A 26,897-nucleotide genomic window follows, 5' to 3' on the forward strand; every position below is an offset into this window, starting at 1 on the left:
TGTGTAAAATCAGTTTGGGGCAGTCTCAAAATATATGATACTGGTTTGCTTCCACTGAGTAATGAGTTTGATTATTCTAAAGGTGTTGGACGGGGTTGAGATCAGAGCTCTGTGCACACCAGTTGAGTTTTTCAGCACCAAACTGGGAGAACAATTTGGGTACAGGGCCAGCTTTGTGCACGAGGTATCATACTGAAAGAGGAAAGTACTGAAAAACTATTCACACAAAACCGAAAGAACACTGTCTAAAATATTGTACGCTGTAGCATTCCTCTTTTAGTGGAACAAAGCAGGCTCGTCCAAAACCACAAAAAAAAAGCCCCAGAACAAAAACTGAGCAGGATTGTAAACAGACTTTTTGCCACATGGTTGAATTTGATATCCAGAAAAGTATCAGTATTGTACAGTAAACCTTAGTTACCATGGAGGACACACAGGAAATGGCTTCAGTGTCATTTCTAGCTTGTTAACAACAAACTTCACACAAATTACACCTTTAAAAACAGATTCAGCTTTTTTTAGCAGTTGGTGTTCTTGGATTGGACTGTTTTCAGGCCAAACATGTTGCTAAGAATATCATAATCATAAAATGAAATCATAAACTCCTGACATTGAAGAGAAGTCTCTGAAAGAACATGTAGAGCCTCATGCAGGGAGATAAAACTAACCAATCATACATTTTTTTACTAGGAATGCACAATAAAATCAGCACATCATCAGTATCGTCAACATGCTTTATCTTAATTTGCACAATGAATAAATATTACAAACATTGAAAAGTATTACATTTCATGTCTCCATCTGCTGGTGGGCCGTCACGATAAGAGTATGCATGTATAATATGAAGTTAATTCCACTACAGAAGAGACTTGATGATCACTAAAATTAGGTGGGGAAAATGTGGATGTATCAATATCAGTATCGGTTATCAGACAAATAAGTTGTTAGAATTCTGGTATATTGCATATTGGCAAAAATCCAATATTGTGCATCTTTTTTTAGTTTATTTTTATTAGCAGATGCTCAAATTACAGTGCAGGAGCACCTCCAAAAATGTGTCAGGTTTCCATTTGTGCATTTGAATATTTTTAACAGAAAAAATAAAAGGTAACAATAACAAAGATACTTATCAAAAAACATCAACAAAAAAAAAACAAAACAAAGAAAAAATATTTGAATTAATTAAAAGGATAATATTTCTTAAATATTCACAGAGAGGATGTACTTATGTAAGTCTTAGGACATTTTGACGTAAAAACATATATGAATTTTATTTAATTTTAAACTATTTTTAATTTTTAATCAGCGAAATCAAATTTTCAATTATTTTCAGAGAAAAAAAATCATCTCTACTTTAAAAAAAAACCATAAAAACTCTATAAAATCTGTTGCTGTTTGTTTTAGTGTATCCAGAAGGTGTCATTAACACACTAGTGGTTGTGGTGTTTCCAGGCCATGAGATGTGATCCCACTGCTCAGCTTTCACCAGCACAAGACCTGATCACGTGATTTCCTATAAACAGTCCTCTAAAGGTTTTCTCTTGCTGCCAACAGAGGCACCAAAGTACAAAACTAGCTGGTGCAGGTTTAATGACAACACTGAGCTGCTACTCACAGTGTTTCTGTTCTGTTTACTGTGTTTTGCTTGTTTAAGATCCCCAGTTTAATGCAGAATCATTATAAACAAAGACATCTTTTGGCCTTTGCCTGGAGCTGTGAATGTGGGGAGATTATTCTCACGTTATACTGACACAAAATGTTACTGTGAGCGCTCAGAGGTTGAATAGAAATGTCATAAATCTGAGAGAGTGTCGTCATCCCATTGTCCCACAGACAGTGAACTCAAACATTCACTCAGAGAGTCATCCAGTCCTTCGTCCTCCTCCTCCTCCTCCTCTAACAGCTTGGTCCTGGCTCCTGGCAACAAAAACAAAACATTCAACCAACTACAGACATAAAATAACTTTATCCATTTGATCACATGAACCCTGACTGGTAAAAATAAAAGATAAATATGCCTAAATATAACAGACGTAGATACAGAAGCTTGTCGACAAAATTACCCTGAAATTAGAGAAAGAAAGTTATCACATATTTGAAGTAGAAATTTTAAAGAAAGCTTCAATGTCACACTTCTCACTTACGCCTTGGACTTTTTCTTCTCAGTGAGGGAGATGATGATGTACGTTTCTTCATCTTTCTTTGTTTTGATGCTGATGTGTTGGAGAGCCTGCAGTGTTGATCAAACACAGTGAGCAGGATTTATACTTCTGCGTCAAATCAATGCCCTACAGCATAGCCTGACGTGCACCTCCCCATAAATGTAACTACACATCGCAGAGACGCAGACCTCCTGTCTGTTTCTGTAAGCTGAAACCATTTCCCTCAGTGGAAACAAAGCTTTTATTTACTTTAATTTCACAGATAAGAAATTGTCAAGACAGTAAAGCCTCCACAAAAATAGCATTTTAAGTCTTGTGTGTGATTTATCCTGGCTTCATATGAGCAGAGGAAATGTTTTCTAACCGCTAGGCTAATTTATACAATGTAAAATGCCATAGGCTTGTGCTAATAACGTTAGCATGTTATATTTGTTTGGAAAACGAGTTTAGTATAAGACAGTTGTTTTGTCAGTGAACCTTGTGAGTTGTAATGGAGCCAAATTTTGTAACGTTACCTTTGTTAAATGTTGCTGTTGTCCCTGGCTTCATTTGAGTGGAAGAAATCTCGGCTAGCCACTAAGCTAATTTATACAATGTAAAATGCCATAGGCTTGTGCTAAAAATATTAGCATGTTGTATTTGTGGGGAAAATGTGTCCAGATAAAGACAAGTGTTTGTCTGTGGATGCTGCGAGTTATAGTGAAGCTGATTTGTGTACTTGTGTTTGAAATTGTCTCTATTAAACCATGTTTAATGTGTGTTTAATGTGTGTTTAGGGTGTGTTTTGAAGCAACAAAACTTGATAGCACTTCACAGAAACCCTGACACAATCACACAACGCTCATTACGGCGTATTCTACGTGCGTAGGCTACGATGTAGGCTCTGCATAGAGCTGCTTAATACTTGCTTACAAGCTCTGTGTAATGTTACTTTAAAAGGTGAGGTAAGACATGTTCTGCTACTTTTTATGGCACAACATTCAGCTATGAATATAAACACTTTTAGAATAGTAATGGATGTGTAATCACCTTAAAATACATCTTCATAATCTCCTTTAAATTGTGTTTTTGTGTACAAATATTTGTTGAAAGTGTGTGACCCACCTGGCTTGACTGTTTGGGATTTTTGGAAGAAAGGATTTCCCAGAACTCCTCACACTGGTGTTTATCTTCGCTTTGTGTTTCACCGTCAAAGGAAGTTTTGAGCGATGTTTTTCACTCGCATCAGTTCCCAGTGAGATAACAGAAGTCGCAACAAGGTCGTCTCTTTCAGGGCTGCAGCCTTTAAACAGAGTCGAGATCAAAACAGTGTTAAAACACCTGTGAAGACATGAAGCTGGATTTTGATAATTTCCTGAGATAAGCACAAAAACATATCATACACTGGAAAAATAGCTGGCACACAGCGTTGAATCAAGATTAGGGTTATCTAAAGTGCATTATCACACAAAAGTATCTCAACATGTTTTACTAAAAGCAATGAAAACAACAGAAGAAATAAAATACATTCATCCATTTTCATCCGCTTATCCGGAGCCGGGTTGCGGGGGCAGCAGGTCGAGCAAAGCACCCCTGTCGTCCCTCTCCCCAGAAAAGCTTTCCAGCTCCTCCTGGGGGACCCCAAGGTGTTCCCAGGCCAGATGAGAAATGTAATCCCTCCAGTGTGTTCTGATTCTGCCCCGGGGCCTCCTACCAGTGGGACGTGCCTGGATCACCTCTTACGGGAGGCACCCAGGAGGATCCTGATCAGATGCCCGAACCACCTCAACTGGCCCCTTTTGACGCAAAGGAGCAGCAGCTCTACTCCGAGCTCCCTCCGGATGTCTGAGCTCCTCACCCTATCTCTAAGGCTGAGCCCAGACACCCCACAGAGGAAACTCATTTTGGCTGCTTGTATCCACGATCTCATTCTTTCGGTCACTACCCAGAGCTCATGATCATAGGTGAGGGTTGGGACGTAGATGGACCAGTAAATCAAAAGCTTCGATTTACTGGTCCATGCAGCCTCAGAGGGAGTTCAAGTACCTCGGGGTGTTGTTCATGAGTGAGTGTATTTTTTAACTCAACTAAAACCTCTTCTCCTCCAGTCACCCTATCCAGAGCCCAGGACAAGCTCATTGGTATGAAACTACCAATGACTGCTGCGCTGCTTTGTACCAGGTACAAGACAGGGCCTGTTGTGTTAATGGTTAGATACGATCTGAGAGGCACAGTAACAAACCCACACACTGCTTTATAGGTCTGGGTAAGGAGGGGAAACATGTAACTCCAAAGACTTGTGTGGCTGACAAACAAAGGTTGGACAAACCTCTATGGTTGTTTTATTCTCACCTGCTCGCACACACCTCTGCAGCACGTTCATGTAGTGTTGGGTGATGAGGTTACGCACGTGTGCGGTGCTGTAGGAAGCTGCGATGGTGTACAGATAATCCTTCTGAGCTGGTGTAAGTGCTGCATGCTGTGGGAGAGACGGAGATCAGGTTCAAACTCACACACACACATTTCCTTTGTGTGACATCAGGCTGTTGTATTGTACTCTAATAACCTTTCACTAGCTCGGAACAAAGGATGAATCACCAGGTATATCACTTACAGTGACTCAGTAGTAAAAATTCTAAGTGGAGGAAGGACTCAGATTCTTTACTAAGTAAAGCGTCAGACAAATGTAGTGGGGTATGAAGTGCTATATTTACCTCTGAGATGAAGGGAGTAGAGGTGTAAAGTTGCATAAAATGAAAATACTTAATTAAGGTAGAAGTACCTTGAATTTGTACTACAGTAAATTACTTAATAACATTGCACCACCTGTCGAGGGTATTAAAACCAGCTCAATGGTCATTAAGTGAATGTTTTATGTACAAAATAGATCTCAGTAAAGATTAGTTTTACCTGCAGAAATGGGCCTGTGCTCATGGTTTTAGGGATTTGTATGGTTGTCCCGTGTTGGAGCTGTGGTTCACATCTTTCAGCTGCTGCTCTGTTCATTCTCAAGCCACTGTTGAAGTTCACACTGGCATCTGTTACTGCTGTTATCAGAAAGAAAACAGACATTGTGACAAATTTGTGTGCACTGCGGAACAGTTGAGGGTGTTTGCTGTGAGGCAGGATATCAGGAACTGAGAGTCTATGTGTAGCTCAAATGAGAGACATTTGAAGTGTCTGTACCTTTTCTGAATGGCCACACTCAAAGGATAAAAGCATGTCTTTATAGAAAGGAGTGGGACGCGGTAAATTGTACAAATATTGATATTGGTGCAGTTCAAAGATTTTTCCTGGAAAGAATTTATGATGGTGCATTCATTTGTCCACATGAAGTGACCTTTGCACCTCTGGTTATTTGCTGCATAAAATGGGCAGAATTGTTGGATTGTTTTGTTAAGTCGCAATTTCACCATCTGACCTTATCAGACAATCCAACAAGCAGTTTGTTTGAAGAATGCTGATACCATCCACCTCACATTAAAAAAAATCAAAAAGGAAACATTACAAAAAAGGTTTTGCGCTTGGCTGAGGTGATGTTTTTAGGAATCTTATGACTGTGGGAAAGTCCTCATTTCAACTTCTCGAATCAGTTCCACATTCTTTGTGGCACTTTCAAGGCGACAGGAAGAAATACAAACAGGGTGTCCAGCAAGAGTTCAGCTCAGTATGGCACACCACGCCACTCGAGGTTCCACATCCAAAATATTGCCATATTGGCCATATTAATGCTGTGTTTACTCTACAAGTGACACAGAAACAGGCTTGCCTCTGCTGATGGGCATGATGGGAACCGAAAGCTGAGCTGGCCTCAAGTTTTTTCATCGCGCCAGTGATGCAGTGAACTGTCAACTAACCATATGTTTTTGTTTCTAGCTGTGGTACTGTGTTATTTAGCTCAGTTAGCTTGCAGTGCACACGGGGCTGCAATGGGGCAGTGAAATATGATGTTAAAATGTGGCTCAAACATTAAACAAAAAACTAATGCAAATCTTAGATGACATTCAGTTGAGCTGCTTTGTGGAAAATAGCAGACACACGTAAGCCTGTGACGACGTAACCACGTTAACAAGCGTTTGGGCATCACTTCAATAGGGACTTGACGATAATGACGCTGGTCACGCTGTTGCTGTGCTGCTCATAGTGTTAATACAGCACAACTCTGCAGTGTCTCGTCACCCCAAAAAACACATGAACTCTCTAGTAAACAAACACAACGTGCACCACTCTTCCCCTTCCCACCTCTACTGACATTTGATTTCCTTCATGTTGCTTGTGTTCAGCTCTGCAGCAATGTCTGCAGAGCCTGTCAGGCACCGGTGGCTCTGTTAGTCCATTTATAAACAAACCTAGTCTTGTAATTCACGTTATCATACTGCTTATGACTAATGCAACACAAGCTGGATTTAACGCTTTGATGCCGTCAGCACAGGTTACTGATGCAATCTACTTTTTAATCAGCCGGAATGTGACATAATGACAAATGCTTGTTCAGGAGGTTATATAAAACCAAACCAGTTTGAGCTGGTACACCAGACTGGAAAACCCCACACCGGAAACCGACTCCACTCCACGGTGTAGTGCCAAAAAAAATGTGACAAAGACTGATGACAACACACTTGGGGAAAGAATAAACTGTGATGGACATGAAGCGTATGACTTCAAGAATCTGCTCCATGAGCTGGAAATAGGTGACGGACAAAAATCTGATCAGTGTGGAACAATGAGGAAACTGAAACAAACATTAACGCCACATTTCGACTGTACTGAGAAATAAAGCTCAATAATTCAAGTGTTTTTGTGTATTTCCGTACACCTGAGCCAAAACCGAAGGCTTGTATATGGGCTCACTTAAACTGATTCTCATTAGTAAACAGCACGAGTGAGCTTTCCTCCTGTAACTGAGCAGGCGTGACCCAGGTTCAGGTTCAGGTTCAGGTGTAGGATTTCCCCTCTGTTCCACTGACGTCTTAACATCGCTGTGTCAGCTAGAAAACCTGACACTCAGGTTTCAAAGCAGACAGGATACTGGACATGTTTTGTTTATTTAACGAGGAGATAGTGCATGTACATCTGTGATCTGACCCAAGGGAGGACAGCAAAATAGACAGAATAAAGTGGATTCTATACGTTGGAGAAAAAACTGAGTCATTACTTGGGTTCCTTCTTATTTCTGCTTGTACAATTATTCACCACTGACCTCATAAAAAGTGCACTTTTTTGGGATTTAAACTTACCCATCTTTGATTTATTCATCCCAGTCCTCCTGCAACAGACAGAGAGCAACACACGTGTCATCTCATGAGTGACATTAACACAAACTCACAGGTTAAAACACATAATCAGGACAAATCATTTGTTGCAGGCATGCACTAAAATAAAATCATTACTTTACCTTTGCAAAGCCTCATCCTGATGGAGCCTGTGGATCTTCTGACTTTCTGCAAATGTCACTTGTTTTTTCATGTTGGGAAGACGCACAGAGACTCAGTCAGGTGTCGTCTGAACAGGCAGCAGCAGCCAGTTAAAGACATGTCCATCCACACTGAGGTCAGTCCAGATAATTAAAGTAAAGAGGCTGTCTGGCTCACTGAGGACCTTCAAGGCCAGTGGGTGTGTCCTTTTCCACAAAACTCCAGCTTATTTGCTGAAAGAAAGAAAACAGGAAAAATAAGATGAAATTATAGTGAGCCTTGCAGTAAATTTTTCTGGATTCAACACTAAAAAAATACTTTAATTCAGGGTTTGCATGATCTCATTTGCAGGTGTTTTGCATGCTCCAGTTTAATCTCAATACACAAGCAAATCAGGTAAACTGGGGACACTCCCTTGGAAATTCCTCTGTCCCTCAACATGACAGAGCAGGTATGAAAATTACCCATTTTATTCAGTAATCCAGTTCTTTGATGGGATTAAAACTGTTTTTCAAATTCATATATGAGCGAGCAGTTGTTCAAATATGGATTTGGTTTCCTGAATATAAGTTTGAAGCTAGGGCTGGGCGATAAAACGATCTCAAAACAGGATCACAATAAAATGTATGCCAATGACAACAATAAACTATAGTCATTTTTACTCGATATGGATAGACCTAGATAGATCTGTGTCATGCAGCAGGAGTTAACAGCCAGCTGTCAGTCAGTCTGCAGTGTTGGGGATGAGCGTCACCGTACATGCCCATTTTTCACTGCAAAAATTGTGCTGAGGTGAGTGAGCCGAGGTGAGGAGGTGAAGCTGAAGAGGAGCTCACGTTATCCTCAAAAACTGAAGAAATTGTGGATAAAAAAGGTCACACAACATCAATAATTTGGAAGTGGTTTAGCTACTGAAAGGAAACGACGCATGGATGGTCTGCAAAATATGTCGTCAGTTGGTGCCGACCAGGACAGGAAACACAACAAACCTTTTCCATCACCTTAAAAGGTGGCATTCCAGCGACTTCACTGAGAGCATGGAAATCCAGGAAACTGCAGTAAGTCCACCAACGGACTTACTGCGTTGGTGTTGCTTAACGGCCGAGCACTAGTGGAGCTGCACCAAAACAGCAATTAATAGTGTCCTCTTCTGCTGCGGCAGAGATATAACAGACACAGTGTCGCACTTTCTAGCCAAAGACATGATGCAAGATACTTTTCAAACTCGCAGCTATTTCAAATTATATATCATGATAAATATCAATATCGATCAGTACACAGAATGATCGTGATAATATGTTTTGCCATATGGCCCCGCCCTATTTGAAGCTTTAGCGCCCAGTAGCTCAACGGTTAGAGTGGGAATCCCATGTACAAAGGTATTGTCCTTGCCACAGCAGCTGTGGGTTCAATTCCAGTTTGTGGCCCTTTGCTGCATGTCATTGCCTCTCTCTCTACCCCCTCACGCTTAACTCTGTCCTGTCAAATAAAGGCAAAAAGCCAAAAATACAGGAATCCTTGGCCACTGTTTGTAAACTGTACAGCCAGCCAAAGTTAAAGTGAAGCCAACCCCTGTTTCATTGTCCACTTGTTGCTTTGCGTCACTATATTTGCTGTTTTTTGGCGCTGTGTCTGTGATTTTAGTATCTTTCTTTTGGATGCATGTTTCTCATAGTCTGGCACCTGATCGCTACCTACCCAGGAACGTACAGAACATAGAAAATAAAAAAAATAAAGGCTGAATGCAGAGTCTCTGCAGATTAATACACCACCACTCACTTCAAGTGGGACAGTTCACCCCAAAATTAAAAATTCCTATTTTCCCTCTTACCGGTGCTGTTTATCAACCGAGATTGTTTTGGTTTGAGTTAGTGTCTCTCCAATATAATGGAACTTGATGGCACTCAGCTTGTGGTGCTCACAGCACCAAAAAATACATTTAAAAAACTCAATATCTCTGTCCATAAATCATGACCCTGTTACTCGAGATAATCCACAGACCCTGCTGTGAGCAGTATCATGTAGGAACTATTTTCCTGGATGAAGAGTGACATCTAGTTTCATTATAGGAAGCTCAGCGTGAGTTCAATCAGGAACACTTTCTTTGTGCTCTCCCTCCCACTCCCACTGCTTCCTCTTATCAGCTGACTGTGAGTGTTCACTCTTCCAGTTATCCAATCAAACTTCACCTCAATCTCAATCAGCCAATCAGGATGCTACTGCAAAATTTTAAATCTGCTCTCTCCTCTGCTGCTGTCAGCTGTCATTGTAGGCAGAATTGTCGCGCCCTCCTCCACCTGTTCACCTCCAGCCATCACATCCAGACTCCGGGACAAGTCAGCAGACTCATTTCTCCATTTTATCCACATCCTCTTCTCTTCTCATCTTCACCACCTCTACCACCACCAGTGTCTAGACCCTGGGGGGGGGGGTTCCCTATTTGACTATGGATTCTTCACCCTTCTTAAAACAAGCCATCTAGATGGGGTGTAATTGCCAAAGACTTTGTCCCTTTAGTATCTATGAAATCAATGACATGTCCATATTCTGTATTAGCAAACATTAGCATGCCAACATTACCTGCTACACATTATTACAGTGAGCATGCTGTGATTAGCATTTAGCTGAAAGACCCATTGCATGACTGTTGACTGCTTATTGTTTCATTCTGTCTCTCCAAGTAGTTTCTCTTGTTTTGATTTTTTATCTTTTTTGTGCTTTTATGGTGTTTACTCAGCTCCTGATAGGAGATGCACGAGCGGACTTTGCTCTGCATTACAGAACATTCGGAGCCACTGAGAGAACCACGCCTGCAACCACATAATGTGTAACTGCATCAGCCTGTGGTTAAGAGGCATTTAGACTCCATCGACTGCTGTTACGCTCAACCAATTTGATTCACTCTTTCGTTTTTCCTACATCATACAAAAATTTGACCCCATAGCTGGGAAATATTCATCCTCTGTTTCTGTTGGGATTGAAGGGAGTATCCAACTCTCCCTCGGCTACAATTGGATTACGGATATCCCCCAGTGCTCTCACTCAGTTCCGGAATATCCCTGGTACATTCTTAACAGCTTTTTCTCAAGACTGCTCTCTCTGTTCTCCGAGGGTGGTAACTATTGCATCAGACACATGCAAGACAGACAGAAGTCAAACACACCCACACAAACCTACAGCAGTGGATTGAGATGAATCTATGGCACACTGAGAGTATTAACACTGCAAATAAATCAACACTGTATACGTTAGGGAACATTACTATCAGTCTGTGAATCTTGAATCTCAAAATAAATTATTTAACACAGCAAATGTGACTCAGCCATGGACTCATGTTGAACGGGAAAACTGGGAACATAATCATGAATAATCAAATACTTTCACATTTGAATTCGCTTTGGATGTCTTTCATTTCCGAAGCAATCTGGCAGTAATCGAGAGTTTGTGTACACAAGTGAAGATTTTCCACTCATTACTCAGATCAATGGCACATTATGCTGATAAGTGACAATCCTCAGATACCTGACGACACAGGTGAACAGGAACAGGTGTCTCTCCCACTCACTTGTGCTGTTTACACCTGCAGATGAAGGAGGAGACTAATACTCACGGTGGATGTTACTATAAATAACATGACAGGGATATTTTTTTGTTTTTCAAGTGGGGTTGTATGAGGTACCTATCCACAATCAGTGTGTTACATACAGTAGACTTCAGTCAGCACGCCCGTAGTTTGGAGAAGCAGGCTGGGGGCTGACACAGAAGCTCAGCAATTTACTGCTCTGGAAAGGGCAACAACAATAGGTGTTTTAGCAACCTAAAAAAGTGCCACCAAAAAAAATCAATGCTAGTTCAAATTAAGGCTATATTGGGAGTATTTTTGCTGATTAACCCCAAGGCTTAGCAGCGATTTATCAGCTTCAGAATAAGGGTGAGTACGGAGCCAGACATGATCATGTTCCTGCTTACGTTTTGTGCTTTTCGCCCACATATGAGGCAATCATGGCCTTCACGTTACGATTGATCCTCTCTGTCATGTTGGTTTGAGGATGATAGGGCGAGGTCCGCTTCTGGGATAGGTTCCACCGCCTGCAAGTCTCCTCAGAAACAGATGAGACAAACTGTGCACCTTGGTCAGAGAGAATGGAAGTTGGCGCGGCCCACTGAGTCAGAATCTCTCTCACCAATACCTTAACCTTAACCTCAGACAGTGACTTCCAACAAGAAAATGAGGCTGTTATATTGCACCCTTCGAAGCCAGACTCCATTGAGAAAAACGGCGATTTAATATTGCTCAACGCAGGAGTTGCTGGTCTACTGCTGCCTGATTAGTTTTCTTTTTTGTGTTATTGTGTGACTTTGGCGTTCAGTTCGGATTAATCAAAGTCAACAATAACACTAACTAACTAACTGATCGAGGCAGTGGGGGACCAGAACCTCCTGTGTTCAGCGAGCTAAAATTCCTTTTTTTGTCAATGGAGTTTGGTGGCTTTGACAAGAGCATAGATGGGGAACTCCTCGTTGGAGAAGGCTGTCTGACGGAAAGGTAAAGCACTGAAATTACCCTCAATATAGTGTACACTTAAATAGATATTTATATTTTTAGGTGGGACTTTCTTTAGGTGCTTTAAATATCCTCATCCACAGCATTGCATTGCTTAGCTTTAATGTTTGACTCCAATCTGCTTCTCCAGACTAGGGGTGAGCTGACTGACACCTACCGTATGTTATACACTGACTGTATATAAGTACCTCATACAACAACAAAAATAAAAATGCTATACTTGTTTGTGATACATGATGACCTATTGCATTGTTTTGGTGTGGTGTGTAAAAGATAAGACACTTTTGAATAACCAGGTATTTGAGATTAAAACACTATTCCAGTGGTTTTACATGTTAAAGCTCGTTTACTACGTGTTATATCCAACAAAATAAAAAAAACCCACTTAATCTAAATGTGCATTCATTCACTTTTTTCCACAGCACTGACATATTATTATCACATTATAAAGTTGTTTAAGGTCTGGTGTGTGTGGGATTATGTGGCATCTAGCAGTGAGGTTTCTGAACTTTAACTTCTTCTGTGTGCTAAGCGTGTAGGAGAGCTACAGTGACTCCAAGGTAAAGAATCCGCTCGGTATGAATGGTTTGCATTCTAGTTGACAACGGTGGACAAGTTGGAAAAAAACATGGACACCAACAAGAACGTTACCCTTCTACCGCTGGGCTAGCCGTAGCCAGACTGTTAGCATAATCAGTTGATAACAATACTCTATGTGGTATTTTGCACATACAGACTCACTATGTATGTGACCGGCAGCCATCTTGAATTCGTAAGTCGGGGTTGATGCGATTGCTCCGAGTTGGTGCGTCTCAGGGTGCGTTTGAGTTTAAACTTCAGACTGGGAACTGGGAATTTACGACTTCCAAGTACAAAACGAACGCACCAGAAGTAACGCTTTTAAACTTTTAAGCTAATCTTACATAGTGGCCAAAAGTGGTATTACAACAACTGGGTCCATCATGTGATGCCATGGGGCCCGAGAAGACTTTTTTCCATAGACTTACATTGTGAAATAGACATCTGTAAATCAGTGGATACCTTTCTCTGAGCGCCACAAAATGATTTGTTTTACTACTTAACAACTTTGTTTTTCCGTTCGATTTGGATTTTTGCAGAAAACAAGCTCTGTGGCAAACAAACCTTTATGATGCATACACTTTTTGTTCAGCAAGATAACCGTCGCAAATGAACACTACCCTCATGACTATTGAAGCCTAAAAGCAATCACCAGGAGTTAGACTATGAACAAACTACACTGTAGTTACACGACCAAACATCACCACCATAACAAAAACTGTAAAGCCGGTTCAGCGCGGCTCGGTGCGATAACATTTTGTAGTCTCATTTTGCCTTTTTTGAGACACATCAAAGCTTAAAAGTTCATGACTGGAGCATTCACTGATGTATTTTATGTAAAAGAACAAAACATAAAAGCTTGTGTGAACAGACCTTTTTTCAGGCATCTAACCAAAAACCCACTGGCTTTGAAAGGAAGGAAATGGAATTTTACATCATTATCTAACAAAACAATCTCATTACAAGGTTCAGTTAGCTTTTCTGGAGCTACTAATTAAATCTGAACAACTACAATGTCTTTGAGTACCTGAAGGAGATGGTGAGGTCAAGACTCAACCTTCAATTATTATCATTATTATATTATAATTTAATAGTAGTAGTAGTTTTAGTGTTTATGTTATTGTTGTGTGTCAACATGATGCAACACCTTTCACTTTAAGGCTGTAACCAGCTCTGAAGGAAAACGAAAGTGTGGATGAGGTAATGGGGAAACCCGTTTATTTGCCTCTCCAGTATAAGAGATGGGATCTTAGAGCTGCTGATTCAGTTTACAAAGCCCTGAGAAGCAACGTGTATCACTTAAAAGTCACTGATTCAGCCACTGAATCTTTAAAACGAGTTCAAAATGAAGAAATTTTTTAAGAGCAAATCTCAGAGCGACAGCAAGAGACCTTTAATTGAGAGTGAGAATAACAACAACAACAACTGCAACATAGAAGGTAAGTCTCTTTTATGACTGTGGGTTTGCTCTGTTTGCATAGTTTACATGAATGAGTGAGCTTCTTTTCATTTACAGTGTCGTTGTTATCTGATACCATCTGTCTTGTTACTGTGGCTTTATATTTCAGTGCAGCTTGAGATGAGGCTCAGTTGTTCAAACATCATTTTAAATACTATTTTCCTGGGTGTGTGTTTGTGAAATGTAAATATAGAACCTCAGAAGTTACAAAGTGTAAAAACAATGATGTGTTCTTTACTTTAATGTTGCAGCTGGTAAAGATAGAGATCATTTTAATTACTTTACAAACTGCTGGGTAGCTACATCTATCATAATATATCAGAAGTTACAAGTTGATTTACATTTTGTATAAATAATCTGAATCTGCAAAGTAACTAAAGCTCCCACATAAATGTAGTGGAGTAAAAAGTATAATATCTGCCTCCAAACTGTAGTGGAATATAAGTATAGAGTAGCATAAAATGGAAATATTCAAGTAAAGTGCAAATATGTCAGAATTTGAGGTCAGTTTCTTTCAGTACAGTAAATGAGTAAATGTACTTGGATAAAATCTACAGCAGTATTTTACCTGGTCTCCTCTTTTGATTCACAAAACAGGTCTCACAAAGTTTTAAAATTTACAGATATAACACGTAAAAACTGCAAAGTCAAATCAAAGTGTTTTAGGAATATTTGGAAAGCAGTGTCAGTGCAGTAAAAATCAGACCTTATCAAACCGCTGCTTGGCCTCTGGTGTTACATTAATATTAACCATGTTGGAGAGTCCCGCGCTCCTGAACAAATATGTGGCCATGCATAATACACACACTGTCGTTGTGCACAAAAGCGTGTGTAACTCATGCAGGTGTTGTGCAGGTGGGTGTGGAACTCGTGCGTGTAAATCTGTAATTGGTCCATGTTTGATTCCACTCCTTCCTCCTCAGAATGCAAACCTGTTATTCCCTCTTTCACATAGCTGAATGGAAAACTATGCTTAGCTGCCAGAAACTCAACTAATACACCATAAATCATTAAATGAGGACAATTAGCAAAACCATGAGTAAAATTAATTCCAAAGATAAATGAAATATGTCGTCATTAAACTGCAGGATGGTTTGTGACATCCACTTGTGAATATCAGGAAGGCAGTTTATCAGGTTAATCATGTTTTGATAGTTGTTAGTTGGGTCACAGCTAAAATAGATCAGAGTGTCATCTGCATACAAATGGACACTGATATTATGCCTGTGTATAAGATGGCCAAGAGAATCGGACCTAGCACTGACCCAAAATGTACTGCAGCATACTGTTGTTTTTTTGTTTGTTTGTTTATTTTTGGTAGAACAAGATGAGATGCTAGCTAAGGAGGGCTAAAGCTGCCATTACAATAATTAATACATTAATTAAACCATCGAGAAAAGATGTAGAAATAAAAGTCTTAATGTGCAGGTTATTTAAAAAAGATAAATTACAAATACATCAATTTATTTAATATTTTCTATTATCAAGTATTATTCATCTATTTATTTATTTGACAAATTATTTATTTTGTATTCATTTATTTTCATATTTAATTATTTCCCATTTATGTTTACATTTATTTCTGTTTTTATTTAATTCCCTATTCATTTATTTTTGTTTGCAAATGCCTGAATAGTCAAGACAACCAATGGCTGTTAAGTGACACCATCAAGGCACGCCCCCTCTTTAATAAAAACTGAGATACATGTAAACAAGAGGGGGGGAAAAAAATCAAAATCAAAAACAAGGTAATTTATTTAATAGATTAAAATATTTTATATATTTGTGATTTTTTTTTCAGAATTACCTGTGCATTAATTTGATAATTGAGACTTTTATTTCTACTTCTTCTTAATGAGCTCTGCATATGTTTTGGGTAAAATCCTAAAGCTGTAAAGCAACTAGTAACTAAGGCTTTCAAATAGTTGTAGTGAATTAAAAAGTACAATACTTCCCTCTAGTGGAGCAGAGGTAGAAAGTGGCATGAGATTTAAAATACTCAAGAACAAGTACTTCACATTTACATCACACTCCACCTCTGGGTTTTACACTTGTAAGGAGTGAGTCAGCAGAAATGTGACATACATGTATATTTTATAATTTTATAGTGATATTTATTAGCGGTATGGTGGTGCAGCGGTTAGCATTGTTGCCTCACAGCAAGAGGGTTCAAACCCCCTGTGTGGAACCCGCATGTTCTCCCCGTGTCAACGTGGGTTTTCTCCCACAGTCCAAAGACATGCAGGTTAATTGGTGACTCTAAATTGTCCATAGATGTGAATGTGAGTGTGAATGGTTGTCTGTCTCTATGTGTCAGCCCTGTGATAGTCTGGTGACCTGTCCAGAGTGAACCCTGCCTCTCGCCCAGTGTCAGCTGGGATAGGCTCCCCCGCGACCCCTAACAAGATAAGCAGAAAGCAAAAAATGAATGAATGAAGTAACCTAACAATCTGACATTTGACTCTTTCATAGGATACGAACGGGCCACTGGCGGGTATGACAACCCTGTGGCTCAGAACGCCCTCAACACCCAGGAGGAAAAACGCCTGGAAAGTGAGGAACAATTCTCACTTCAGGAACTAGCTGAACTTCTGGGTGTGGACCTTGATGCCAGCACCACTGAGAATGGATCTTGTTGCTCAGTGCGCCCTGAGTCCAATTCACGGCAGTATCGCATTGTTCGCCTCATCCAACAATCTGTGAACAAGCACTTCCCAAAGCCGCCGGCCGATGCGGACAAGAACCTTCACCAGCACCTGATAGATGTGAAGGAAACTGTGCGCAAAGAGCTCGTGAAGCTGGGACCCCTGCTGGAATCAGTGGGGTTGTTGGGATGTCTGATTGAATGCTACCATCGTCAGACATTTCGTCACCTTGATGCTCTGCTCCAGAACATCAGCTCCCCCCAGAGTTCCTTGGCGCTGATCAAGTGGGCCTCCCAAACATATCTGAGGTATCTATCTCTACCTTTTACCTTCTGTATCTTTATTTACTTCAACTTCAGAGGGTATCAGAACTGGAGCAGGCTTGTGTTAGAGAGAAGCCTTTATTTCTGATTCACACTACTTGATAAGTACATTTGGTCATATTTTAGTGTGAAGCATCCTTCGTTTCTAATCTTTGTTTCTGCATTAAGCTGTTAATTTGAACTTAACATCCTGAGACCATGTGTCCTCATATAAGGACATCACATTTCGGGTTTACTTGACTTTATACTTAATTCTACTAAACCTTGACATGTTGTCCTCATTTGTGGACACTTCTTTGTGCCATCTAGTGGTAGAAAGAGCACAACACATTAATCCATGTAAAGATGATGATGTCAAGATGGCAGCCATCTCTGCCAAGTCAGTCTGCAGACGATCCCGACGCAAAAGTGGACAAGGTCCAAAACCTGATCACATTTAATGGTTGAAACATGTTTATTTATGATTGATAATGTTTGTAGTTTGATAAGGATACAATGCAATTTCACCAATTTAAGCAACAGTAACAAGTTAAGATGCTTTTAATTAGGAAGTATTTGTTTGAAGACATTGGGACTTTATTATCTTCTTATTTGAGGACATTGAAACTTTATTATCATCTTGTTTGAAGACATTGGGACTTAATTATCATTGCTAGGAGAAATTAAAAATGCTTACCAAACAAAATTTCGGGTGTCAGGAGGTTAATACTTCTGTATCTGTTTCAAAATTAAAGGAAAGAATCCACTTATTTTATAACAAGGCTTTTATTGTGAAACATTTGCAGGAACACATAGTCAAAAATTTAAAGACTTGCATGAGTCCCATAAGGTACTTTAAATGCAGCTACTGCCATCTTGTGGCGATTGGACATTACTACAAAATACAGTTTGTCTGGGACATTAAACACAAACAGATACCCAAAGTGACTGACATAGAGCTTCAACACTTAAATGAGTAAATTCAACAAATTTTGAAGACAGCATGATTGTCTGCTGGTCGCGACCACACCCCCGCCCATTATTTGAGCTTTGGGCTGATATTTAGGCTTTTATTCGAATACCAGCTGTTATTTGAGAAAAATACAGTACTTATTTACAAAAAATTGTTCTGTGCATAATGAATAATTTGACATTTTGGAGAATGCTTCACTTCCTTAAATGAGAAGACTGATATCACTCTCTTATCTATTGCCAGAAAACAGCCAGCGTAGTTTAGCTGAAAGACTGGAAACAGGGGAAAACAGCTAGCCTAGCTCCGTCTAACCCAAACTGTAACAAAGGTGGGCGTATTTTGCTTTTAGTGGACAGAGTCAGGCTCACTGTTTCCCCCCATTTCCAGTCTCTGTGCTAAGCTAAGTTAATCCCCTGTTGGCTGTAACCTGTAAAAAGACAAGTATAAAAGTGAAATCAATTTTCTCATCCAAACATGCATGAAAACAAACTCTAATTTTTACTATCTACCCACTGTATTCTGAATAACTCGTGCTTTCTGAACAGTATAATATTCAGAAGTGCAACTTGCAGCTGCTCAGTTCTGACGTTGGTATTTGTGGTACTTTCCTAGTCAGGATCTGCTCGGTCACCCTGACCTTCAGAAAATGGATCCCATAAAAGAAGCTGACCTCTTGCTGTTCACAGAGTGGGTCGAAAAGGCAAAGGACAAACTGCTTGAGAATGTGCAGGTAAGAATACTGACTCTCTTCTGCTTGTACTTGGTCACACAATTCAAAACCTTCATCATGTGAACAGATACTACACATTAATTCAGTCCTCTACCCCTTTCTTGACATATTTATTATGTGCCTTTGTGTAATGGAGTCATGGGAACAGATTTATTCCCAGGAGCACAACATATCTCTGTGGTGACACTGTTCCTTGGTAACAGGTGTGTGTCTACTGGACCTCAACATGAAGGACATTATAAAACCAGAAAACAGATAAATGACAATGACTGTGACCAAAAAAAGCCACATATGTCAGCATCTGACCAAGTAAACACTAAGATGTTATGTTATAGTGACCAACCTGTATTTTTCTAATGTATTTTTGTCTCTTTTTGGGTCCACAGACAGAGGTTAGAGGTCAGCTGGAGATCATCCTGCAGATAAAGAGAGGAAACGAAGCCGACGACGAACTTCATCTGGACACTATTATGGTACGTAGGGCAGCAGAATTTAAAGGAGTGTCTGTTGTTACTGTGAGAGGAAGCCATGACGAAGGATTTGTGTTTGTGTCTGTGTGCATATGTTAAAGAAACACTGAATATTTATTTGCTTTACTTTTCTTTATTTATTGGTCTGTTTATTTGCTGCATAATAATATTATTTCTTTTTTGTTTCTCTCTAAGTGCATCGAGGCTATACCCAAAGAAGCACAAAAAATCAGCCCCAAACTGTCTGACCGTGTGCGGGAGGTTTGTTTCCAAGCGCTGCTTATGTTTCTGAAGAGGTGAGATTATCTAAACAGATTTACATCCAGACTTTATGAACATTAACATCACCATCTAAAGTCGGAACTTTGCATGTTGAACACGGCATGTTTTCTTTGGTTTGTAGCTACTCTGCTACGCAGACTGAGAGGCTTGGGGAAATGGCAAAAATGGACAACCCAGAGATGAAATGCTTCTTCCAGACTTTGAACAACTGTAAAAATCTCAAGTGAGTAACTGAGCACTTGTGTCTCTTTGCTAGATATGAATTTAGTTCAACTTAAACTTGTTACTGTTTCTTAAAGACAAGGTGTAAAATCAAACACACTGTTGAAACGGCCAATGTATGATAGAAATACTGTTAAAGCACATGATTACACAGGATGTATGTAGGTTAAAAGGCTTGATGTTTTGTAAGAAAAAACAAATATGATTATGATGATGATAAACGTTGAGTATTTCTACATTATATTCATGATATTTCCTCTCAGGCTGCACGTCCAAAATAAAGGCACCCTTCTTGAGGAAGCTGTGGCAGTGCTTGAAAACCTGGAGGATTCCACAGTGAAACTTGTGATGGAAATCGTAGCTGACATCACAGAGGTAACTGTTCAACATAATCACAAATAAGCTGTTTTCTTACATTTCTAAGGAGCCATATATTTCTGTTGAGAAACATGAAACTAACTTTGATGTTTTGTCACAGAGCCACCTGAAGAAATACTTCAAATCGGAGAACAAGGAATTCTTCCTCTTGATTGACGAAGTAAGGAATCATTTCTCCGAGTTTTCCTGCTTTCAGGACATACAAAAGGTACGTCACAAAAAGCATTCATTGCAGCCATTTTTCCGACATCTTTGTGTCTACATGCTGTTGTCTTTCTTAACAAAAACTAAACAGTGTCTGTCTCCAACTTTGTGTCTCTCAGAGAGTGATGGACGGCGTCTACAAGCTCATCACTCACAGTTACCTGAAACATCTAATCCAAAGCAGCCAGAGCGAACTGAAGAAGCGCTGGAGTCCTGATTTTGAACAAACAGTTGCTGATGATATGAAGTTGCTACATATAACCATCTCAGACCTGGTGAGATCAACAGCCTGCTTGTTCTTATGTTCTCTATAATGACATTAACCCATTAGCAGCTGGATAAAGTCTTAATTTTACTGCTCTGTGTGTGTGTGTGCTGTGTTGTATCAGGCTCCTGGTGTTCAAGAGTGGAACCTCATGTTGCTGAAAGTCACAGAGCTGGTGGAGTGTAAGAGCACTGACACGATGAAGCTCACAGTTGGAAGTATGCAGAATGAATGTCTCACGTGGAGGTAAATTATTCTGATGACAGATGTTTGTTACACACACCTGTGTCCATTTATTCCAGTAATGTTACGCTTGTTCTCTGTGTGCACTAAAAGTTTATAATCAGCTGTGACATTGATGTCCCTTTCATTCAATTATAACTATTTTAACAGAGATACACTTAACTACAGTGTTACTCAGACACCAAATGTATTATATACCTTTGAAATAGTTTGAGCCCCAGAAGAAGAAGACTTAGGGTCCTGGCATTAGGTGCTACTCTTATGCCTCTTGGGGCCGTACACATGCTGCATTTTTTGCACCCTCAAACTATTAAGTGTGTTGCAGCTCAGGAAACACAGAATGGATTAAACCCAAAAGCCCAATTGACCTATAGCTAAGCCACGCCCCCCTCCACTCACTCGGACAAACTATCAACATTCAGTGACTGGCCCTATGGCAGGTGTCACAGTACACGGCATTTTGCAGGAGACAGATGATGTTTTTTAGGGACATAACGATCAGATGTCATTGAGAAGTAACCAAAAGGGCCTAAACTACACATGGGAGGATATATTCATCAATTTATTGTTGAGAAGGTCGATGAAAAGCTTAAATTACAAGCCAAAATTTACAGGTCACAGTGTACGCTTGTGATCCGCATCTCGTTGACGTCACCATCAAAGACAGCAAGTTAAAGTGCCACTGAAGTTAAGGTTTTTGGCTCAGAATATGAGAAAAGGATAACGGCCTTTTTACCATCTTTACCAAGAGTGTCTCTCCGTTAGTTTGGTGCTACAGTATTTACACTGAATCATTCAGCATAACGTTTGTCAACCTTTGTTATCTCTGCCATTACAGATAAGTTAATGAAGCTAAGCTCCAGAAGTTAACGTTAGCTTAACTAGAGCCCTTTGGACAACAGCTAACAATGATGTACGATCACCAAAGTACAAAACTAGAACAAAATAGGCTAATGAACTCCCAGCAAACAAGGTGACATGATGAACAACACAGCTAAGAGCTAACGTTAGGCTAACTTTAGCTAATGTTAGCTAGAGATGTTAAAGATAACTTTATATTTCTTTCCAGCAAAGTGACAATATGTTGCCTCAAACACGATGTTGACTTACCTTAGAACAGATGTAGACATCATTGTTAATCTTATTCACGTTGAGTTGATGTTGTGGTCTAACGTTAATGGCTAATCTAACGTGATTGGCTCATTGCGATTGAGGGCGGGACTAGGTTAATTGGTAAACTGAACGTCCAGCATCTTTAATCAAGTCCAAAAAATCAGTAAACAGACAGCAAACAAATACAAGGTGAAAGATGGTCTTTATGAGGGTGGACTCGTGACAGAGTGAGGCTGTGTTTTTGAGCTGGACCTTTTAATAATTTGCAGCATTAGTTTTCTTACCTTTCAGTCCAGAAGTTCTGATTTCACTTAAACCCTCTCTGGACTTCTTAAACTTGATTTTTTTGTTTGTTGCTGTCAGCATCTAGTGGCCATTCGTGGAACTGCATCTCACTAACTCTGTTGTCTAATCTGCAGTGAGGACCTGGAGCTCCTGCCCGCATTGCTCCGATGGAATGGTCTTTCTGGAAGGCAGGTTAAGGAGGTGCTGAAGGTCCTGGAGGTCCTCCCAGGCTATGAACCCAGACCCAGAGCTACATCCTGGTACTCATGTTTTACTTGCTTGTAAAGCTGAGCACCTCTATGATCAAGATCAACTCCAACAAGCAAAGAGGACAGAGCTGACTGTCCAAACCAGTGTTATTTGTTTTTTTCAGATAAGCTGAAATATGTTGGTTATAGGTGTCACTTCTCATATCTAATCATAAAGAAGTAGATAAACAGAAGCAGACGAGTTTATGAGTTATAACACAAAAGGGTTTCGGTCTGTGTATAAGAGGCTACTCATCTATGTATGAGTTTGCCTAATGTCACCGATTTCCTGTCAAGTGTTGTCGTTATTTTGAGGGAAGTTGATATTTATTGTATCTTGTTTCCCCAAAAGATTTTTATACAAAATGAAAAAAAATCAACACATACATGCTCGTCATGTATTGGTATGTGATGTGTTGTCGGTTTTGGTAACTCCAGCTTTAAAGCCATAAATAATAGGCTGTCGAAGTTGTTTACGTTTTTAAAAACTTGGGGGGTTGTGGTTGATGTGAAAACTGCATGATCTCAACCCCCTAGTCATATTTTGCTGGTTGGGCAAAAACCCCAGCATTATAATGAGCAGCCTGCTGCGTTGTATCCTGGCGCAGAAGGGGTCGGCAGTATGAAGGGGTTGGCAGTAGGAAAACGTCGCAGATGTCGTCAAAAGAAATCCTGGCTTTGGTGGCACAAACGCCGCAGCCGACGTTCTTGTGCTTGTTAGCCTTGAACACTGCTCTCCTGGGTCAAAGTCCTGTGTTTATTGGACCCATCTGCCTCCAGTCCCGCTCACCCTGAGTGGACTTATGCGCTCTTTAAATTACGTACGTTACTCTGAGTGTCTAATAACGTGGATAGGTTTACAATTGAGTTTGTGAAAAGCCCGCTACGTCTCATACAAGCAATAAAGGGTGTCTCTGCCGTCATTACAGTGATGCCAGGGACACTTTTTAAGTGAGACACATCTGCAGGATGTTTGCACGCCGTTAAAATTAAGCTTTGTGCGAAAGTTGGTACTGTTGGAGTTACGCCAGTTTCAGACTACACAATATATTTGACCATCCCTATGTCCAATTAGGCAATTATGGGGTCATAAAATCGTGCTGTGACTCGGCTGACAGACCATCACATTCTCACTCAGACCTCCTTGCATACTGATGTTTGGTCATGGACTTTCCGTGCGTTGGTTGTTGACGTTCTGGGACACGGTGTCAGGTTCTCTTCTTTCAAGGTACACCTCCGTTTTCACAGGAAATGGAAGCAGATAAAAAAGAAACCAAGGCCCAGACAGTATTCGTGAATTTTATGGTATATTTGTTTGCGTAATCCGTCTCCATTATGAAGAATTAACATTCTTTGCTAGCTTGATGCTAATGGTCGAACTCACCGGGTTGCCAAAGTGACTCTGCTATTGCACGCCAGCATTCTTCCTTTGTTACGCTGTCCCTAGAGGAAATATCAAAAAGACTGCGGTTGCGTTGCTTTACAGTTGTCCATGGCAGCAGATTGCTCAGTGTTCCTACTGGTCAAAGTGACGGCTGTTACACACAGAGTGGGTATGCACTTTTACCACTCTGTTGTACGCCTGTGGTGTAACGACACTCATAGTCGTTCACAGTCCGTCAACACCATAGGACGGCCATATTGGGCTGTAATCAGGCTGATAACATGTAGTCTGAACCCGGCATACATATTTTATTAAATGGAAGATTTTTTTTTGTTGAGCTCTGATAATAGAAGAAATAGGGGAAAACTTTTTCGTCTGTCATTCAGTTACAAAATGACTGACAGGTTTTTAACAATCTTCCATTTGCTTTGTCTGTAGCATCAAAGAGGTAGAATTGCACTGATTAGACGCTCTGTCTCCACATATTTATGCTCATATTTAAATATTTGATACTATTTATCAGGTTTAAAATTGTTTATTTATATGAATATGCAGAGCATTTGCTTTATTTGCACAATAATGAGGAGACAAAATATGTACCTAAAGATGCTTCCAGACTGTGACAAGAGATTAGAAGAAATAAAAAACAAATATGTTTAACAGTCGAAGGAGCTGATTTGTGGAATAGTCTTGAAAAGAAATTGGAAATGTGTAAAACACTTAAAAGAAATTAAAAAATACGATGATTGACAAATATAAAACTGAGCTATGAACACCTGTGTGTGTATATGAATATTTGTTTGGGATTTGGGGTATATAGAATATATGTATGATTTGTTTTGATTTTACTTCCTAATATTCATTAGCCTCCAATCAACTGTACAATACAAACTTGACTGTTAAGATTATTCTGTTTCCGTTATTTGAACACTTTTGAACTATACTTGAAGTACAGCTTGTTGTATGGAACTTTGTAGCTACTTTATGGGATGTACTTGCTACTTTTGAATGTATTCATCATCATAAAATCAGGGTATAATTGTGGATTTACTCAAATTTTTACATGATTGACTTTTATATATGAAGTATTCCACTGAAGCTACAGATGACACTGCTGGTCAAAGCTGTATTTCCTGCCTCCATGTAACTATCTTAATACTTTTGTATTTTCCTAAAGTTATATACTGTATTCTTCTGTGGTGGTTAGTTTTGTTTAGAAGCTTGTAGGTTTGGTAACTTTTTCTGTCAGCAAATCAATTAATAAAATGATTTTAAATAAATCATATTTTGGCTGTGTGCTCATTTTACCATTACTCTAGTATCAAACTGGGGCCTGATGGAAAAAACTGTTGCTCCACAACACAGACACCAGAACAGTTATTTGATCTTACTCTGGGGGTGGGGGCCTCTCAATGAGGGGTGGCGATATTATTAAATAATATATATATATATTTTTTTTTTTTAAGATATTTTTTCGGGCATTTTGCCTTTTTAATGGACAGGACAGGTGAGCATGAAGGGGGGGGGCGAGAGAGGGGGGACACCATGCAGTAAAGGGCCACAGGCTGGATTTGAACCCAGGCTGCTGCGGCTACAGCCTTGTACATGGGGCGCCTGCTTTACCCACTAAGCCACTGACGCCCCATTAAATAATATTTTTGTTATCTTACTATATAATGACGAAAACTCTCTGTGTGTCTGTGGGTGTGTCTGTGTGTGTGTCTTTTCCACGTTTTTCTCCTCACTGACTTGGTCAATCCATGTGAAATTTGGCAGAGACATGAAACTTTGCACAGAGATGCCTCTCCTCATGAGGAACAAATTTGCCTCAACAACCCATAACTTCTGGTTATATAGATTTTCCACCATTTTGAATTTTTTGAAAAGCACTTCAAATCGATCTCTTCCTAGGAAGTTTGAGCGATCTGCATGAAACTGGGTGAACATAATCTAGGGACCAATATCTAAAGTTCCCTCTTGGCAAAAGTTGGAAAACTTACTAAAACTGAGCTTCTATAAGGCAATGAATATTGCGGAGGGTGTGGCTCATCACATAAAGGTGTATAACATCTCAAGGGTTTCACCCATCACCACGCAACTTTGTAGGCGTATGACCACACATAATCTGAGGGGACCCCTCCATTATTGACCCCATCAAACAAAATGGGGGCGCTAGAGAGCTAATTTCTTATCTAGGCCTAACCGCCATATGGATTTTTACTAAACTTGGTAGATATGTAGAACAGGACGCCTCAAGGTGACTGGAGAAATTTAACTCTAATTGGCAACTCGGTGGAGCTATAACGACAGAAAAATGCTAAAAATGGCTAAAATGCAGCCGATCGCTGTGGCTCCCCCTGTGGACCAATGTTTTTACCTCAACTACTAATGTACAGTTTTAGTCCACTAACTATCCCACTATTGGCAATGGTACTACTGTACTTTCAATAAAGCAATCGTACTATCAAATTCACAGAAACTCTGTCTGAATACATTGCTCTTCTTAATGGGTTCAGTTGACTATTTAATCTGCAGTTTCCTATGACCTGTATCCCAAACACACACCATGTGAAACTGTACATGGGCAACTGTGCACTCAATGGGTATGTGTTCAAATAAACACAAGAAGTTTGTGCTCTAGAGAAAGGATCAACACTCAGTGAAAAAGCTAAGCCCTATGATAAGCTAATATGGCAAGGCTTAACTATACAGACCAATGAGCAGTGATAACTAGCATGTCTTTGGGGTCATCAGGTGGGAACCTCCTTTCACCAGTGTTTCGTCTAGTTGGTCCCACGACACCTCCAGGAGGCTAGACAGTGATCTCTAGCGTCCCAGAGACACTCCCCTAATGCCAGGTCTCACTGCTCCCCTCCCTGCACCAACCCAATAACCTCCTTTACCTTACTTATGCATGGCTTTCTCAGCCCAAACAGCACTGCTACCTTCAACCAAATCCAGGCTCCGTACATGTGAGCTCCAGGTAGAAACAGGGC

At 40.1% G+C, this 26,897-nt stretch overlaps 2 protein-coding genes across 3 annotated transcripts; one reads left to right on the forward strand and one right to left on the reverse strand.

Annotated features, from left to right (window-relative positions):
• Positions 1–664: 664 nt before the first annotated feature.
• On the reverse strand, positions 665–16,619 carry fam216a (family with sequence similarity 216 member A). The gene is made up of 8 exons (XM_033643504.2): positions 14,864–16,619; positions 7,537–7,788; positions 7,379–7,407; positions 5,052–5,188; positions 4,494–4,620; positions 3,267–3,444; positions 2,145–2,230; positions 665–1,917 (listed from the first exon to the last, which is right to left on the reverse strand). The coding sequence occupies exons 2-8, from the start codon at positions 7,605–7,607 to the stop codon at positions 1,793–1,795; spliced, it is 753 nt and encodes a 250-aa protein (XP_033499395.2). The 5' UTR covers positions 7,608–7,788; positions 14,864–16,619; the 3' UTR covers positions 665–1,792.
• On the forward strand, positions 11,282–25,188 carry LOC117250599 (uncharacterized). Of its 2 annotated transcripts, none has more exons than XM_078175323.1 (11): positions 11,282–14,137; positions 16,630–17,110; positions 18,690–18,807; positions 19,194–19,280; positions 19,473–19,573; positions 19,681–19,782; positions 20,045–20,156; positions 20,260–20,319; positions 20,483–20,638; positions 20,753–20,874; positions 22,404–25,188. In XM_078175323.1, the coding sequence occupies exons 1-11, from the start codon at positions 14,044–14,046 to the stop codon at positions 22,552–22,554; spliced, it is 1,584 nt and encodes a 527-aa protein (XP_078031449.1). In that variant the 5' UTR covers positions 11,282–14,043; the 3' UTR covers positions 22,555–25,188. The 2 variants fall into 2 exon arrangements, with proteins under 2 accessions (XP_078031449.1, XP_078031448.1); XM_078175322.1 differs by having other exon boundaries at positions 11,283–14,137; positions 20,260–20,367.
• Positions 25,189–26,897: the final 1,709 nt, after the last annotated feature.

The sequence above is a fragment of the Epinephelus lanceolatus genome, chromosome 15 (genome assembly GCF_041903045.1).
Source record: "Epinephelus lanceolatus isolate andai-2023 chromosome 15, ASM4190304v1, whole genome shotgun sequence".
Taxonomy (NCBI): Eukaryota; Metazoa; Chordata; class Actinopteri; order Perciformes; family Serranidae; genus Epinephelus; species Epinephelus lanceolatus.